This window comes from Maniola hyperantus, chromosome 4, assembly GCF_902806685.2.
Source record: "Maniola hyperantus chromosome 4, iAphHyp1.2, whole genome shotgun sequence".
Taxonomy (NCBI): Eukaryota; Metazoa; Arthropoda; class Insecta; order Lepidoptera; family Nymphalidae; genus Maniola; species Maniola hyperantus.
Window position 1 is genome coordinate 241,629 of NC_048539.1, and position 16,065 is coordinate 257,693.

A 16,065-nucleotide genomic window follows, 5' to 3' on the forward strand; every position below is an offset into this window, starting at 1 on the left:
CCTCTCAGAATGAAAAGGGTTAACCCATAGTCCACCCGCTGCGCGCTGGCTTATAGTGCGAATTGCCTTTCACATCTTTGAGAACATATTACAGAACTTTCATGCATACAGGTATCCTCACGTTTTCCTTTACCGTTGAATTACCTACTTAGCACGCACATGCGTGACTGAAAAAACTTAAAAGGTACGTGCCCGAGAATCAAACCCCTTGAATTGGAGACCAAAGTCTTAACCACTGAGAGGAGACCGGTGCTCAATAGACAGCCGGCGATGGTTTGACAATTGAGATAATGATGCTACACTCACTTGAAAATAATTTCACCTGAGGCCTTACTTAATTTACCTACCATAGTTTATAGGTACCTACTCATCAATTTTGTTTCGTCATGTTCCCAGTACGGCCTGGGCAACGGCGAGGAGGAGGAGGGCAGCGGCTTCCTGCACCAGCGCAACGTGACGGCGCACGCCAAGCTCATGGCCTCCACGTAGCGCTGCACCCTCGCCGGCAGACCACACCACCACAGGAGGTGACCAGTCTAGCAGCACCCAGTCCAATACAACTCAGGAGAACCGGATATCTCGATTAGGTCGATAATAACCGTGGCGTACGTTATAACTAGTGTTTGTGATTGGCATGCCAGGCATGTCAGCGCCTTCACGTAGCGCTGCACCTTCGCCGGCAGACGCACAAGGAGTTAGCGTGAGGTGGAGGACCACCCTGGCAAGACCCAGTCCAATACTTATAGGTGTCCTCTCTCGATTAGGTCGATAAAAACCGTGGCGTACCTAGAGTGCGTTGTGATTGGCATGCTAGGCCTGCCAGAAGCTACGACCAGACTTTATTGGTTCGAAAATTAGAGGATCAAATTTACCGGTCAAGTTTGCAGCGGACTTGAAGCCGCATCCAGTAAACTTGACGGTGTATGGCCATCAGTTGACTGGACGTCGCTTCAAGTCCGCTGCAATTTTGGCGGTAAACTTGATCGTGAACGTCGCTCGTCGTCCCGATACTCCTACGTTCCTACGACGAACTTAGGACGATAGTCACAGACTTTGTGGATATGAGTTTTTGGGCTTTAACTCTTGTGCTAGAGTAAATAATTAAATTGAACAATGTAATTAATGTTTTCTGTGTAATTCACAATCATGTGTTCTTGCTAGCAAGTATTCCCCTATTGTGAGATAAAACTCTAAAGTTTTATCAAATGCCACAGATGCCTTCTGTAAAATCTAGTAATCAATCATATAGGTACATATATGTATCTAATGATAGCTGATATTCTTAATCCTACCTACCTACAATTCAGGTCAGGAGGAAAGTAGGTATATCAGAATTTATTGTACAACGGTTGTATATTTGAAAGATAACTTTGGAGATCAGTATTATAAGACTCGTCAATAAAGGCATTTCGTGTTATAAAATGCCAAGTCAGTTATTTTCGTGTCACCTAATAGGTCTCTACTCTAATGTAATTTGTATAAAATTATAATTAGTGTAAGAATTAAAGGTATAGAGATAAGGCGTAAGTTGACTGTAAAGTACTTAGCATGTAAATATCTAATTAAACAATTTCGACTAAAAGATAGTCACTGATGTGTATTTGTAATGGCTGTTTATAATAAGTTAAACTTAATCAAACTTGTTACAGTAAGTAATGCTAATAGATACATTAATAATGGGACCTTGTCGTTTAGTATAACTTGATAATAAATAATTAAATGCAAAATGGAACATCTCTGGTACTAATTAAGATTAACTAATTATTCAAAGTTTCCTTCGATTCTAACCTAATCTATTTTTCCTTAGCTAGTTTTCAAAGGTATTTTGCAGAAAACTTCTCGCGTAACACGCTTTGCCCGGCATGGGCGGGGCTTCAAGTGTTCGTGTGTTTAATTTGTTCCATTATTATATTCAAGTCCAAGAGAAAATATGTATTTTGTGGAACACCCTATGCACCCTGCCGCCCTGCATAGTCCACCGTTTCTGCGAGAAGTGATTTATCTTTTAGGTCAGCCGAGGAAAAATAGATTGTAGGTATATCTAAGCAAGGGAACATTGTGTTCTACTGTTACAAATCAACTAATCGACTAAACTCGAGTCACGCAGACTAGGTTTCATGTAACTTAAGATTCTCCTATTGCCTTCTGTGGCGTCCAAACTGTAGTGTTCTATAGAAGGGAAACATAAATGACTATTCAATATTCAAAATACGCAACCTGACGGGTCGAATCAATTAAATACGTAGAGTACGCGGCAGAAAGTAATGTACATCAATCTTTACAGGAGATAGCAGATTTGTAGAGCGTTGTCTCTGTCGTTGAGACCGACAAGACGTTAGATATGTATGAGTGACAAGATTAAAGTTTCCCAAGCTTGCCTATGTTGAAACTTGTGATCCTATAATAATATTTAATAATTCAGATTTAATGTAAAATTAATGTTACTATAATCCTATGACCTATAATACCTGTCTATAGTTTTATAACGTACTGAATAACCTTCACAGAATCATCCGCACATCTTTTGGCCCTCACCGTAGCAACCTTATGACAGAATAGATCTAAGAACAAAGCGCATTTATTAATACTTGTATATACTTAGTTAATTAATAATATAAAGTTGTAGTGCATTTCCCAAACACTTTATTTAAATCTTTTGATAACAACATATAAAATGGATCTCTTAGTTGTGAAGAGAAATGTAAGATATTACATTAAACTTATAAATGCACTTATTTGTGTAGTTTCATTTCTCCCCAGCGTTTCGTGCGGCGTTCTCTAACGCTCCTCCTGTGAGACGGTACAGGCACCACTGCTCGGCGCCCGTCAAGTTGACTGCGCCTTTACTTTCATAGAATGATCTTGCATTGTTCCATTCCAAAACATGGAAATCCACTCGGCAGCAACCTTCGGAATGTGCTTCCTGAAATGAAATTATGAATATTTATAAACAATTTAAATTAAGTACCTATAAACATTTTTATACAATTTAAATTATATGAACTTAAGATTTATTTAAATGTTAAAACAAAATCAGATAATACTAATAATTACTTAATTGAGGTTTTTTACTGCAGTAGTTCATCAGCAATAAATGGAAACTTTAATAAGCAGACAATATTTTATTAGATAGGTAGGTACTTAATTAATGTAGTAAACAAACAAAACTCAGTACAATGTTGTAGTCTCTTCAAATAGCAAACAACTTGCTATTTGAAGAGACCTGTATATATAAGCGTTTTTATAATAGAATGGAAGATATTTTTATTCAAATAGGCTTTTAAAAGTGTGTTTGAGTCGTCAAAATAGTTTCCCTTATAATAGGATGGTTCATTTACATTAGCAACAGCATCAAACAGTCTCTCGCCGACGCCGCGTCGCCGCTCGCTGGTCCTCACGTACAGGTCCTCCAGCAACATCGAGCGACCCTCCCATGTGGAGTAGATAGGGAAGTAGATAGCATACCCAGCTATTATTGTACCCGTTCCCTTCTTAAGCTCTGCTACTAAGCAACGGAATGCCGGTGGGCTCGACTCGAAACCATCGCGTTGCAGATCTATGAACAAAACAAACAATTGAATAATATGTACTTAATTGTCATTAAATGAAATTTAAATGATGTTGTATTAAAAGTAACCTTTAGCTGTTATTTTAGGGCCTTCAGGCATTTTCTCAAAGTCAGCAAGCTCCTGTAAAGCATAAGTCATTTGATTTCAGCCGCTCTTCTAGGCTTGTATGCTTATAAACAAATAAATAATATTGTATTTTAGGTAAACGTTTATAGTGGTTACTTACTTGTATCATTTCGGCGACAGCTAGCATATCGTCCTTTACAGCGCGACGCATTATAACTTCCGTGTCACTGTATTTGTTAGACATTTTAGGTCCTGAATTAGTACGCACTGTTTTTGGTGAAAATATTGTCTAAATTCTAATAAGGGTAATGGTATCTAGTATGGTAGTAGATTATTCTTCACACAGCTAACGTTATCAATTCAAAAATATCACGATAAGTGAGGCCAGATAACCTAATTTATCTATCCGCTAATTATTAATATTTGCAGTAAAATAAATTAACAATGCAACAATCACAATACTTTTCAAAACAAGGCGGTCAATGGTCCCATACATTTGAGGTTAACTTGAAACGTCACTGTCAAAAATGATAATTGTCAAGGTGACATTTTTAGTGTGGCCATCCCATATCCTTATCAGTGTGGCTGCGAGTTGCGACTTTGATCATGATGGAGGTGCGACGTCGCGTCGTTCTTGCAATGTGATGTGAGGAGAGGACACAGAGGTGTCACCGGCAAGCATTTTAGAAGGGCTCATCTCTTAAATAATAATTTTTGAATAGGTACCTAATTAAAAAAAAAGATTAAGCAGATCTGCCCTGTTTACTCTAAAGGGGAAAATAATACAACCAATTATTTAATTAATTACTTTTAATATCACTATTTCAATTACGTTTAAATATATGGTACATGCTAAAACATAATAATGTGGCTAATTCCTTTGTACACAATCTCTAAACTAAACTAAAATATCACGTCGAAATATATTGCTATCCCTTTCATAATGTTGCTTGCGAAAAAGTAAAGCACTAGATTTAAACCTGTTAATTTAGTTTAGTTTAGAGATTGTGTACTAGAGAATCGGCCCCATTGTCGCCTTATACTTTACAGATCCAGTCATTTTGAACATTCGAACGCTTTTATAACTTGTGTTCAGAAATCGTTAGCAATGTGCCTGAACTTATTGCATAAGTCCCGCAAATAGCTATTGCGCTGGAACCATGTCTCATTAACATCGAAATGACATAATTTGACGTATATTTAAGTAAAAATATACCATCAGCTCGAAACTTCAGTCTAGGTAGTGCTAACGTCACTAAAATGGCGGCCACGCGCATTAGCAATTTGCGGGACTTATAATTTACCTAACTAATTTCACCTAATTTCATACAATAGTGTTCATATAAATTAGTCTATGGGAGTAGAAAAATATTATTTTAACTACTTTTTAAAATTTAAAAACAATATAGAGTAAAATAAAAATATCTTATTTCCTATTTTGCATGTCATAATGTCATATTTATTAATAATAATCGGCTTACGTAATTATTGATATATAAATTATATTTTATTATTGTTATATACAATTTTATTACAGGCCGTAGCTGATGAGGCCATATGTTCATAGCGCCATAATGAATTACGGCCGAAGTAATTTTCAATTTATCTATAATCTGTCGAAACGTCTCTATTTGTCAAAAAATACAATACAACTCAGAACAAATACCTGTAGTAGCCCTATTATGACTCTTACTGTTAGAGCTAGATAGCTTAATGCATTTATGCTCTTATTAGAACGTGACAAAATGATTATTTTTTGTCCTTACCACTATGGTCACTTTTTTGTTTGTCATATCATATGAAAGGGCTTATGGCTTAACATGTACATTCTAAAACAGTTTTTAATGCATTATACTTTTTGATTTATCGTGCAAAATGTCGAACAAATACGACTGCAGTATGGAACCCTCGGTGCGCGAGTTTGACTCGCACTTGGCCGGTTTTTATTGACAAATAACAATCTTGCTATTACATATAGGTAAGTAACTTAATTTAGTAATAACAGGAAGATTACAGATAGATTAATTATAATAATAATTAATTTCAGCCTTTAAAAGTGGCTCAGTTGTTCTGTAGGTAGACTTTAGCAACTTTCATAATAATTAGTGATGCATTTTGTAATGACATAGTAATATCTTCTAGTTCATTCATCATCATTATCATGATCAACCCATCGCCGGCTCACTACAGAGCACGGGTCTCCTCTCAGTATGAGAAGGGTTTGGCCACAGTCCACCACGCTGGCCAAGTGCAGATCGGCGGACATCTAATTCATTAGCCGTTAAATAATAATACGGTATTTGACAACTAGTCACATCAGTAACTTTTTATCAAACGTCAAAACGCGCGCTTAGTATGCGAGATTCTATGGAATACCGGTGTGTGACGTCACAATCATTTGACGTGCTTTTTTAACCGACTTCAAAAAAAGGAGGAGGTTCTCAATTCGACTGTATGTTTTTTTTGTATGTTTGTTACGCGATTACTCCGTCAATTATAAACCGATTTTGATGATTCTTTTTTAGTTAAGTAGGACATACTTCAGAGGTGGTCCCGTTTTAATTTGGTAAAGATCTGATGAATATCTTCGGAGATGGAGAATGGAACTCCTCAACGGATAAGAGTAAATTGCTCGCGATCAGTGTAATAGCTTTGTAAACAGTAGGTTTTTAACCAGGCATAGCATATTTTAGCAGAAGCAGTGATAGCCTAGTGGTTAGGACGTCCGCCTTCTAATCGGAGGTCGGGGGTTTGATCCCGGGCACACACTTCTAACTTTTCGGAATTATGTGCGTTTTAATTAATTAAATATCACTTGCTTTAACGGTGAAGGAAAACATCGTGAGGAAACCTACATGCCTGAGAGTTCTCCAAAGGTGTGTGAAGTCTACCAATCCGCACATGGTCAGCGTGGTACACTATGGCCAAAACCCTTCTCACTCTGAGAGGAGACCCGCGCTTTGTAGTGAGCCGGTGATGGGATGATCATGATGATATCATATTTTAGTACAATGGGGTCACTAAAAATTGTTAAATAAAAAAATTCAAAAAAAAATAAAAACCGACTTCAATAACCACAAACACAAAAAAGTAAAAAATAATTAAATTTATTACCCAATATATTATGTATACAAGAGTTATTGCAGTTCTATAGTAATATTTTTTGTTTTTTGGAGTCGGTGCCAATGAGGTGCCAATGTGGAGTCACAAAACAATATGAAGAGTAGATAGAGGGTTCGTGCGGCTAATTGGCACCGGCTCCAAAAAATATTACTACAGAACTACAATAACTCTTGTATACATAAAATATTGGGTAATAAATTAAATTATTTTTTACTTTTAGTGTTTGTGGTTATTGAAGTCGTTTTTTTTTAGTTTAATCGATAATTTAAAATGGTTATTACACCTAAAACCAACATAGGAAGTGGATTTTACGTATTTTGGAAGACCCTCTATTCAATAATCACTGAGAAATAATTTATTTTTGATGTAGTCAAATACCCAATTCAATAAAATTAACAAGTATTGCACAGATGAAGCAAAAATAATAAAAATATCTAATATTATAAATGCGAAAGTGTCTGTCTGTCTGCTAGCTTTTCACGGCCTATCCGTATAACCGATTTTGTTGAATTTGGGATCAGAGGTAGTTTACATTCAGGGACATAGGCTACTTTTTGTCCCGGAAAATCAGAGTTCCCACAGAATTGTAAATGTAAATTCACATAGACGAAGCCGCAGGCATTAACTACTTTGTACAGAGATAGCTTACATCCCGGACACAGATATAATAAGCTACTTTTATCCCGAAAAGTGGAAAGTTTCCATGGGATTTTTAAGAAACCTAAATCCATACAATAAATTTTCTAAACATAATTATGCTTTGTATTTTACAGCCACATTTTAATTTCATGATCCATAAATACACTTGCCCGTAAAATGGTTCTTATTTCATCGCTGTCAGAACTGTAAAACAGATATTTAGCGCACGTGTGTGATAAAAACATTACCGCATATTTACCGTTAACAAAAACGATAATTACTACAGACAATGTGCGGACAGCGGCACGCGCGTCGCGCAGTCTGATACGCGACGCGTGCGCGAACTGACCCCCTTGATAAAGGACCCCGGATGGGTTCGAAACTAGTCGGGCTAACGTCGACTGGATACGTGAGTATAGCCGTAGAAACATATTATATACGATACGTATTTTTACGGAATCCGTGATTTCAAGAATGGGTGCACAAACGCCCGTAGGCAGAACAGCCGTGTAGACCGTAGTGGGGTAGTATCAGTGCGAGTAGTCGGGCCTGAGGCCGAACTCGGCGGCGTAGGCGCCCGCCCACGTGATGGCGGACACCGCCCCCGCCGCGCCCTCCCCGCCCGCGCCGCCCTCCGCCGCTGGAAACAACATGCCACAACAATATACACGGTGTAATTATAACGCTAGCAAAAACGAAGAAAGGTTTATAAATCCCGCAAATTGCTATTACGCCGTAACCATGTCTCATTAATATCGAAATGACGTCATTTTTGGCGAAATAAAAATATACCATCAGATCGAAACTCCAGTCTAGTGCAGACGTCACTAAAATGCCGGCCTTTAGCAATATGCGGAACTTATACTAATGATCACTGATATTATGATACCACAACAAAAAAAAAGTGAAAAAATAAATAAAAATTCTATATTTTTAAAAGTTGCAATGTGTTGCAAATGAAATATCTGACTGATGCTAGAGGTCAACGAACGCTGCGTAGATAAGTGCCGCAGGATCAATGGTGCGTCGTAAGCGGGGCATTGACCCAATTTTGCGTGCTATACATTGCAGGTTTGAAAGATACTAAATCACTATAACTACAAGTACATATAAGGCAAATAAATCATTATTGGTATTGGATTGTGTTTATAATAGTTTTTCGTAGCGTCCTTATATCACTAATGTAATTTATGCCCTATATATCATCACAGACAAACTGCTCATATTTACAGGTTATTCCGTGGATCCCCTAAAATCCCCCCTGGGTGGATACTCGGAATTGCGAGTTCATCTTTCCCCCAGATGGATGGTCGGCATTCGTAATGGTCCGGCGGGTCATAACAAATTTGGTAAGCATCACCGATATGGATTTTGTTGGGTTCAGAGGATAGAGGGCAACTCTCTAAAGCTAAATATGCCACTCTGCCGTCCCTGAGTGGTTGTCATAAGTATTTATGGCGCCTGAAAGACGCGTTATCGTTACCAAAAATTACATGATAATATGGATATGGCTGGTGATGGTATAGAAAGTAAGTACTAGTTGTGCTCATGCAAACCGAATAAGGACTGATCACGATTCGGTTCCGTTTTCGAGCTATGCCCTTCAAAAATATATGCAAAAAAAAAAACGACGAGAAAAATGTCTGTTGTAAGTGCTAGTCTTACACATGCAAATTATGTAAAAACTTACTAAAAATTTGGTTGCGTTATGGAGCAATGCTGGTTAAAAAAATCTGCTTATATAGAGCTCAAAAAAAGAGTTGAATAGATATGGCTGTTGATGGTGTAATAAGTAAGCTCTAGTTGTTTGCATAAACTCAGTAAAGGTTGATCTAAGATTTGGTTGCGTTTTGGAGCTATGTCTGTTCAAACATATTGTTAAAATAAAAATGATAAGGAATATATATGGCTGCTGATGGTATAGATAGTAAGTAATAATACAAATTGTGCAAAAAATAATCAGAAATTCGGTTGCGTTTTTGGAGCAATGCAGATTCAAAAAAAAATTCTAAAATTGAAATCGAAAATCGAGTTTTTGGTTGGTGAGACCATGGGAGATAAGGGGATGCGCGAGTCTGACTCGCCGGTTTTTTTTTTTTTCAAAATAAAATACATGACTTACATAGTGCCGCTTGCAGTTTAGACCCCGAGGCAGCTCTGGACTCCGGGCTGCGGTTTAACTTGCTGTCACCATCTGCAGAGAGAAATTTAAAAATCAATCAAATTACTTATGAAAAGTTTTATGCTTATATTTATGCTTTTAATTATGATTTGTTATACCGAAGGCGCCGTTAGGTATTATGTGTTGTATTCGCAGCTCAGAGCGGTAATATTACCTGTTACACTTAGAGCACGGATCGGTAATATTACCTGTTGCACTTGCAGGACATGGCGGGTTCATTACCTGTTGTACTCGCAGCACGAATTAATAATACCTATTACACTTGCAGTACATGGCGGGTACATTAGTTGTTGCATTCACGGCACATGGCAGCAATATTGCCTGTTGCACTCGCAGCACGGTTCGGTAATATTACCTGTTGCACTTGCATTACATGGCGGGTATCGAAGCACCCGTGGCACTGGCGATGCGACGCGGTAGTTACCTGCGGCGGGCTCGTGGTCGCGGCGCTGCGCCTGCGCCTTGAGCAGCTTGCTCATGGTGTTGCGCGGCGTGGGCGGCGGGCGCTCCAGCGCGCGGCCGTGCGCGGCGCCGGCGTGGCGCTCCAGCATGTAGCGGCGCTCGAAGCACCCGTGGCACTGGCGATGCGACGCGGTAGTTACCTGCGGCGGGCTCGTGGTCGCGGCGCTGCGCCTGCGCCTTGAGCAGCTTGCTCATGGTGTTGCGCGGCGTGGGCGGCGGGCGCTCCAGCGCGCGGCCGTGCGCGGCGCCGGCGTGGCGCTCCAGCATGTAGCGGCGCTCGAAGCACCCGTGGCACTGGCGATGCGACGCGGTAGTTACCTGCGGCGGGCTCGTGGTCGCGGCGCTGCGCCTGCGCCTTGAGCAGCTTGCTCATGGTGTTGCGCGGCGTGGGCGGCGGGCGCTCCAGCGCGCGGCGCCGGCGTGGCGCTCCAGCATGTAGCGGCGCTCGAAGCACCCGTGGCACTGGCGATGCGACGCGGTAGTTACCTGCGGCGGGCTCGTGGTCGCGGCGCTGCGCCTGCGCCTTGAGCAGCTTGCTCATGGTGTTGCGCGGCGTGGGCGGCGGGCGCTCCAGCGCGCGGCGCCGGCGTGGCGCTCCAGCATGTAGCGGCGCTCGAAGCACCCGTGGCACTGGCGATGCGACGCGGTAGTTACCTGCGGCGGGCTCGTGGTCGCGGCGCTGCGCCTGCGCCTTGAGCAGCTTGCTCATGGTGTTGCGCGGCGTGGGCGGCGGGCGCTCCAGCGCGCGGCGCCGGCGTGGCGCTCCAGCATGTAGCGGCGCTCGAAGCACCCGTGGCACTGGCGATGCGACGCGGTAGTTACCTGCGGCGGGCTCGTGGTCGCGGCGCTGCGCCTGCGCCTCGAGCAGCTTGCTCATGGTGTTGCGCGGCGTGGGCGGCGGGCGCTCCAGCGCGCGGCGCCGGCGTGGCGCTCCAGCATGTAGCGGCGCTCGAAGCACCCGTGGCACTGGCGATGCGACGCGGTAGTTACCTGCGGCGGGCTCGTGGTCGCGGCGCTGCGCCTGCGCCTTGAGCAGCTTGCTCATGGTGTTGCGCGGCGTGGGCGGCGGGCGCTCCAGCGCGCGGCGCCGGCGTGGCGCTCCAGCATGTAGCGGCGCTCGAAGCACCCGTGGCACTGGCGATGCGACGCGGTAGTTACCTGCGGCGGGCTCGTGGTCGCGGCGCTGCGCCTGCGCCTTGAGCAGCTTGCTCATGGTGTTGCGCGGCGTGGGCGGCGGGCGCTCCAGCGCGCGGCCGTGCGCGGCGCCGGCGTGGCGCTCCAGCATGTAGCGGCGCTCGAAGCACCCGTGGCACTGGCGATGCGACGCGGTAGTTACCTGCGGCGGGCTCGTGGTCGCGGCGCTGCGCCTGCGCCTTGAGCAGCTTGCTCATGGTGTTGCGCGGCGTGGGCGGCGGGCGCTCCAGCGCGCGGCCGTGCGCGGCGCCGGCGTGGCGCTCCAGCATGTAGCGGCGCTCGAAGCACCCGTGGCACTGGCGATGCGACGCGGTAGTTACCTGCGGCGGGCTCGTGGTCGCGGCGCTGCGCCTGCGCCTTGAGCAGCTTGCTCATGGTGTTGCGCGGCGTGGGCGGCGGGCGCTCCAGCGCGCGGCCGTGCGCGGCGCCGGCGTGGCGCTCCAGCATGTAGCGGCGCTCGAAGCGCTCGGGGCAGAAGGCGCAGCGGAAGAGGCGGCGGCGCGGCAGCGCGGCGTGCGCGGCCTCGGGCGCGCCCTGGTGCGCGCGCGCGTGCGCCACGAGGTTGTAGCGCTCGCTGAAGCGCTTGCCGCACACGGCGCACTCGTGGCGCTTCTCGCCCGAGTGCACGCGCTTGTGCCGCTTGAGGTGCGAGCGCGTCATGAGCGCCAGCCCGCACACGTCGCACGAGTGCGGCTTCACGCCCGAGTGCGACAGCTTGTGCATCTTGAACGACGACGTGTGGATGAACGACTTGCCGCACAGGTCGCACTGCAACAACCACCGCACGACCTCACATGTCTTCCCAGTATTTAGTACTCAATATAAATTTTCCCTGATACCCGCAACGTTATCCGTGTGGATTTAGATTTAAAAAAATCCATGGGAACTCTTCATGGGAATTTTCTGGGATAAAAAGTAGCCCCTGTAACTCCCCAAGTAACATGTAACAAATGAAAAATCACGCAGATCCGTTGCGACGTGATTGAAGGACAACCCCACAAACACACTGTCGCATTTATAATATGGGTAGTGATAGGTAGGCCCAGACAAAATAGTAACAATTATTATTATGAAGTCAAAATTGTACATAAATCCCGCATGCGCAGCTGCACAGATTACAAACACTCGCGCCGCCACATATCTATAAAGTGGTTTCAAAATGCCATAATTTCACCTGATAGTTCAGTTTGCCCGTGTGTATGTTGTTGTGCCTCTGCAGGGCGCCCTTGGACGGGAACAGCTTGTTGCACTCCTCGCACTTCCAGTCGCTTATACCTGCAACACCAATATACCTGCAACACCAATATACCTGCAACACCAATATACCTGCAACACCAATATCATACAACTGGCTGATAATATATTTCACTTTTCATGCTCCTAAAGTTATGCTGGATGTAAGCAGAAACTGCTTTTGATACTCTCTTACATTAAAGTATTGTATGGAAAGTTCTATAGTGCCTGAACCTAGCCTCCTATGCTCGTATGCTCTCCTGGTACTTTATTCATGTGAGCTACAGTTGTTGGTGTCACGTCAAAGGGTCTCTGACCTTGAACTACATATTTGGCGTCTCATTAAATGGCCTCAGACCAGATTGATAAATCACCGATTGTACCTGCGTAATGGGTGATTTATCGATGCATAAACTCCGTCATAAAATTCATTTTAACCTCGACTTCAATAACAGCCCTCGCTGACGTCTCGAATAAAATGGATCGTTTTATGCAAAGCCAAAAGAAAGCGCGCCGCGCGCCACCTCAGGCCCCCGCACAGGGTTCCATGCGGGCCGCAGCCTGCGCATCGCACAGTCTCATTCGTAACGCATCGCGAATAGAGACCCTTTAAAATAAGAACCCCAGACAGGTTCAAAACTAATGGAATTTACTTCGACTAATCACGTAAGTCGACTCGAAGTTTTGTGTAACACCTTGTGAATACCTTTGTGTAAGGCGACGTGAATGTCGCAGGCCCTCTTGTGCTTGTAGTGCGCGCCGCACACCTCGCAGATGTAGGGGGGCTTGGAGTCGTCGTGCTTTGACTTGTGTTGCTCCAGACGAACTGCAATTTTTACTTATTTTGTACTCAAACGGTCGAACACGAAGGATTCTGTACCATCGTACAGGAAATACTATTTTTTTTTATTTTGATAGTGGCCATTTTGAACTGTATGTTATAGTGGCAAAAGAAATACACATTCTGCGAAAGTTTCAATATCTTCCCTATCTATCCCTTCAATATCTATCATTACGGTTCACAAAATACAGCTGACAGACATACAGATGGTTGGATGGACAGACGGACAGCAGAGGCTCAGTAATAGCATCCTATTGGCACCCTTCGGGTATGGGACCCTAGAAATGATATACTGAATGTAAATATTGCTTACCTATTGATGTATATCTAGCATTGCACTGGTCGCACTGGTGCATCACTTTGGGGTCCTTCTTCTTCTTCTTGCCGGGGATGCTCTTGAAGGTCTTCTTCTTGGGGCGGCCGAGCGGCCTGGCCCTCTGCTTGCCGTTGCTGATGGGCTCCGGGGTGTAGATGGAGCTGTCGTCATCATCGTCATCAAACGTGTCCACTTCCAGCTTCAACATCTCCTCCAGACAGTTCATGTTGGGACTTTGAGATCTGAAACATAATTCAAAAAATTCTAAATTCAAATAATTTATTCAAAATCAGTACCCTTATTATAAAAGTGAAAGGTTGATCTAAAATTTGGTTGTGTTTTGAATATTAGTATAGAGTATGTATAGATATGACCTGTCAGGTGACTCCTCCTTCTTCACTTTCTGCATGTTGAGATGTGCCACCAGCATGTGGGCCGTGAGAGCCGCCTCGCCGCCGCACTTTCCACTCTCTGCACACTCTCCACACTCCCAAGCACTACAAATAAGATATTATTGAATAATGCTCAAAGGACTAGCAAGCTGATGCGGCAATGAATCCATGAAGATGAAGTTGATAACTAAACTAAATTAACAGGTCTAAATCTAGTGCTATGTTTTTCCGCAAGCAACATTATGATAGGAATAGCAATAGATTTAGACGAGTTATTTTAGTTTAGTTTTTTTTAATGTTTGATATTTCAAAGCTATCTGCAATCAGTCATTGAATGGACTTTAATCAGATTGTTATGAGTGCATTCAGGGTTGGGAATGGGTCACTCCATCGAGAAACTCTTCTCATAATGCTTTCGCTGGCCTTAGTGTGCACAAGACAGTTCTTCTATTGTGGCTCTTTTCAGCCTATTAACTCTGCTGCATGTGGTAAGTGACACTGCCACACTATTTGCATGGACTTCAAGCCTGGCCTTGTGTTTCTTAGCATTGATATTTATTTCTTCTTTGATTGTGGTGGTGCTTTAGTTTAGTTTAAGTATGATTTAATTTGACACAACATGCACAGCTCAAACTACTGGACGGATCAGGCTGAAATTTTGCATGTAGATAGCTATTATGACGTAGGCATCCGCTAAGACAGAATTTTTAAAAATTCAACTCCTATGGGGGTGAAATAGCGGTTTGAAATTTGTGTAGTCTACGCGGCGAAGTCGCGAGCATAAGCTAGTGAGTAAATAAACTCATCTAAAAGCCAATAATTGGGAATTGAATTGAAATAAACTCATTAAAGTGAGGCAATTTGTAAATCTTGTATTTAACTTAGGGTACACTAGATATTGAATAAAACCTGCAGGTCAGTTGCAAAAACCCCTGCATCAATCATAACTATAGTGTCAACATTGTGATTGGCTGAATATGGCATTATTTGCTGTTATAGCGGCAATAGAAATACACATTTTGTGAAAATTCCTATTCTCTACCTATTTCTGCTCACGAGATACAGCCCATTGGTAGACGGACAGACGGACGAACAGCGGAGGCTTAGTAATAGGGTCCCGTTGGCACCGTTTGGGTAGAGAACCCTAAAAATATGCTAAAATAATGTAGTTTACCTGTCAGCACTGTCTTTGCTGCGTAACTTGCGTTTGTTCTCAACGGGAGGCTTCTTTTTTCTCTTGTCAACTTTTCGATGTCGCTTTTTCTTAGTGAGAGCAAGTGGTTCATCTTCGGAGTCATCATCACAATCGTTATTAACATATACGTCTAAATCTTCATTCTTAACTACTTCTAGAGTGACTCGCTCGTTCGTGCTCGTCACCGACGGCTCGAAGAGCGGGTTCTTGCTGATCACAGCGTGAAATTCTTCTCTAGCTTTATAATACTCTAATTCAGCTTGTTCTAATATGTTAACTAAGTTGAGGCACGTTTTACAAACATATTTGGAGCCGTTGGGTGCCTTGTTGAGGCCTGCGTGAGTGAATTTATTCAGGAAATCGCTCAGCAAAGTTCCCCCGGCAGTTGCCGTCGCGTTCAGCTCGCTGTAGTTGCCGCTTCGTCCCAGGCACACCAAGCACTCCACAATCTCCTGCTTCACGATCACCTCCGTCTCTTTTTTAACCCCGAGCGCCCCATCATCCTTTAGTGAACACGTCTTAATCTCTGAACTGCTATTTACTGCGGTGGAAGTCATTTTGCAAGAAATGCTTAGAGTGCAATGGAAACATCACACCGATGTAGATTTTTGTGAAAGATTCTCATTGTTGATTTAAATTATATTTATTAAATATCCTTAGATTTAGTAAAGGAAGACAAAAAATAGCTAGGTATTTAGTTTTACTTCTTTTGACAAATGTTTACCAAAGACAATTATAGAGCCAAATATGACGTTTGTGTTTTTATAGATTAAAAAAGTCCACAGATATTATCAATTTAAAAGTGCATTTAAAAAGTCATATTTTTTTGCAGCAAGTTTAATTTGTAAGCCCT

The 16,065-nt window shown here is 43.2% G+C and overlaps 3 protein-coding genes across 7 annotated transcripts in view; 1 reads left to right on the forward strand and 2 right to left on the reverse strand.

Moving 5' to 3' along the window:
• Positions 1-2,735, forward strand: part of LOC117996942 (transcription factor BCFI-like) — a 206,472-nt gene extending 203,737 nt beyond the window's left edge. For all 5 annotated transcript variants that reach the window (XM_069498121.1, XM_069498124.1, XM_069498122.1 and 2 more), the window contains exon 9: positions 397-2,735. In XM_069498121.1, coding sequence (XP_069354222.1) covers positions 397-489 — 93 coding nt within the window. In that variant the 3' untranslated portion in view covers positions 490-2,735. The remainder of the gene's footprint in view (positions 1-396) is intronic.
• On the reverse strand, positions 2,627-4,149 carry LOC117997086 (thialysine N-epsilon-acetyltransferase-like). Its single transcript, XM_034985258.2, has 4 exons — positions 3,796-4,149; positions 3,638-3,689; positions 3,339-3,556; positions 2,627-2,923 (listed from the first exon to the last, which is right to left on the reverse strand). The coding sequence occupies exons 1-4, from the start codon at positions 3,877-3,879 to the stop codon at positions 2,747-2,749; spliced, it is 531 nt and encodes a 176-aa protein (XP_034841149.1). The 5' UTR covers positions 3,880-4,149; the 3' UTR covers positions 2,627-2,746.
• A 520-nt stretch (positions 4,150-4,669) lies between these two features.
• Positions 4,670-15,931, reverse strand: LOC117997087 (zinc finger protein 675-like). Its single transcript, XM_069498105.1, has 8 exons — positions 15,192-15,931; positions 14,000-14,122; positions 13,623-13,867; positions 13,175-13,294; positions 12,410-12,510; positions 11,556-12,003; positions 9,554-9,591; positions 4,670-8,011 (listed from the first exon to the last, which is right to left on the reverse strand). Exons 1-8 carry the CDS (start codon positions 15,767-15,769, stop codon positions 7,928-7,930), a joined length of 1,737 nt encoding a protein of 578 aa, XP_069354206.1. The 5' UTR covers positions 15,770-15,931; the 3' UTR covers positions 4,670-7,927.
• Between the last annotated feature and the right edge of the window lie 134 nt (positions 15,932-16,065).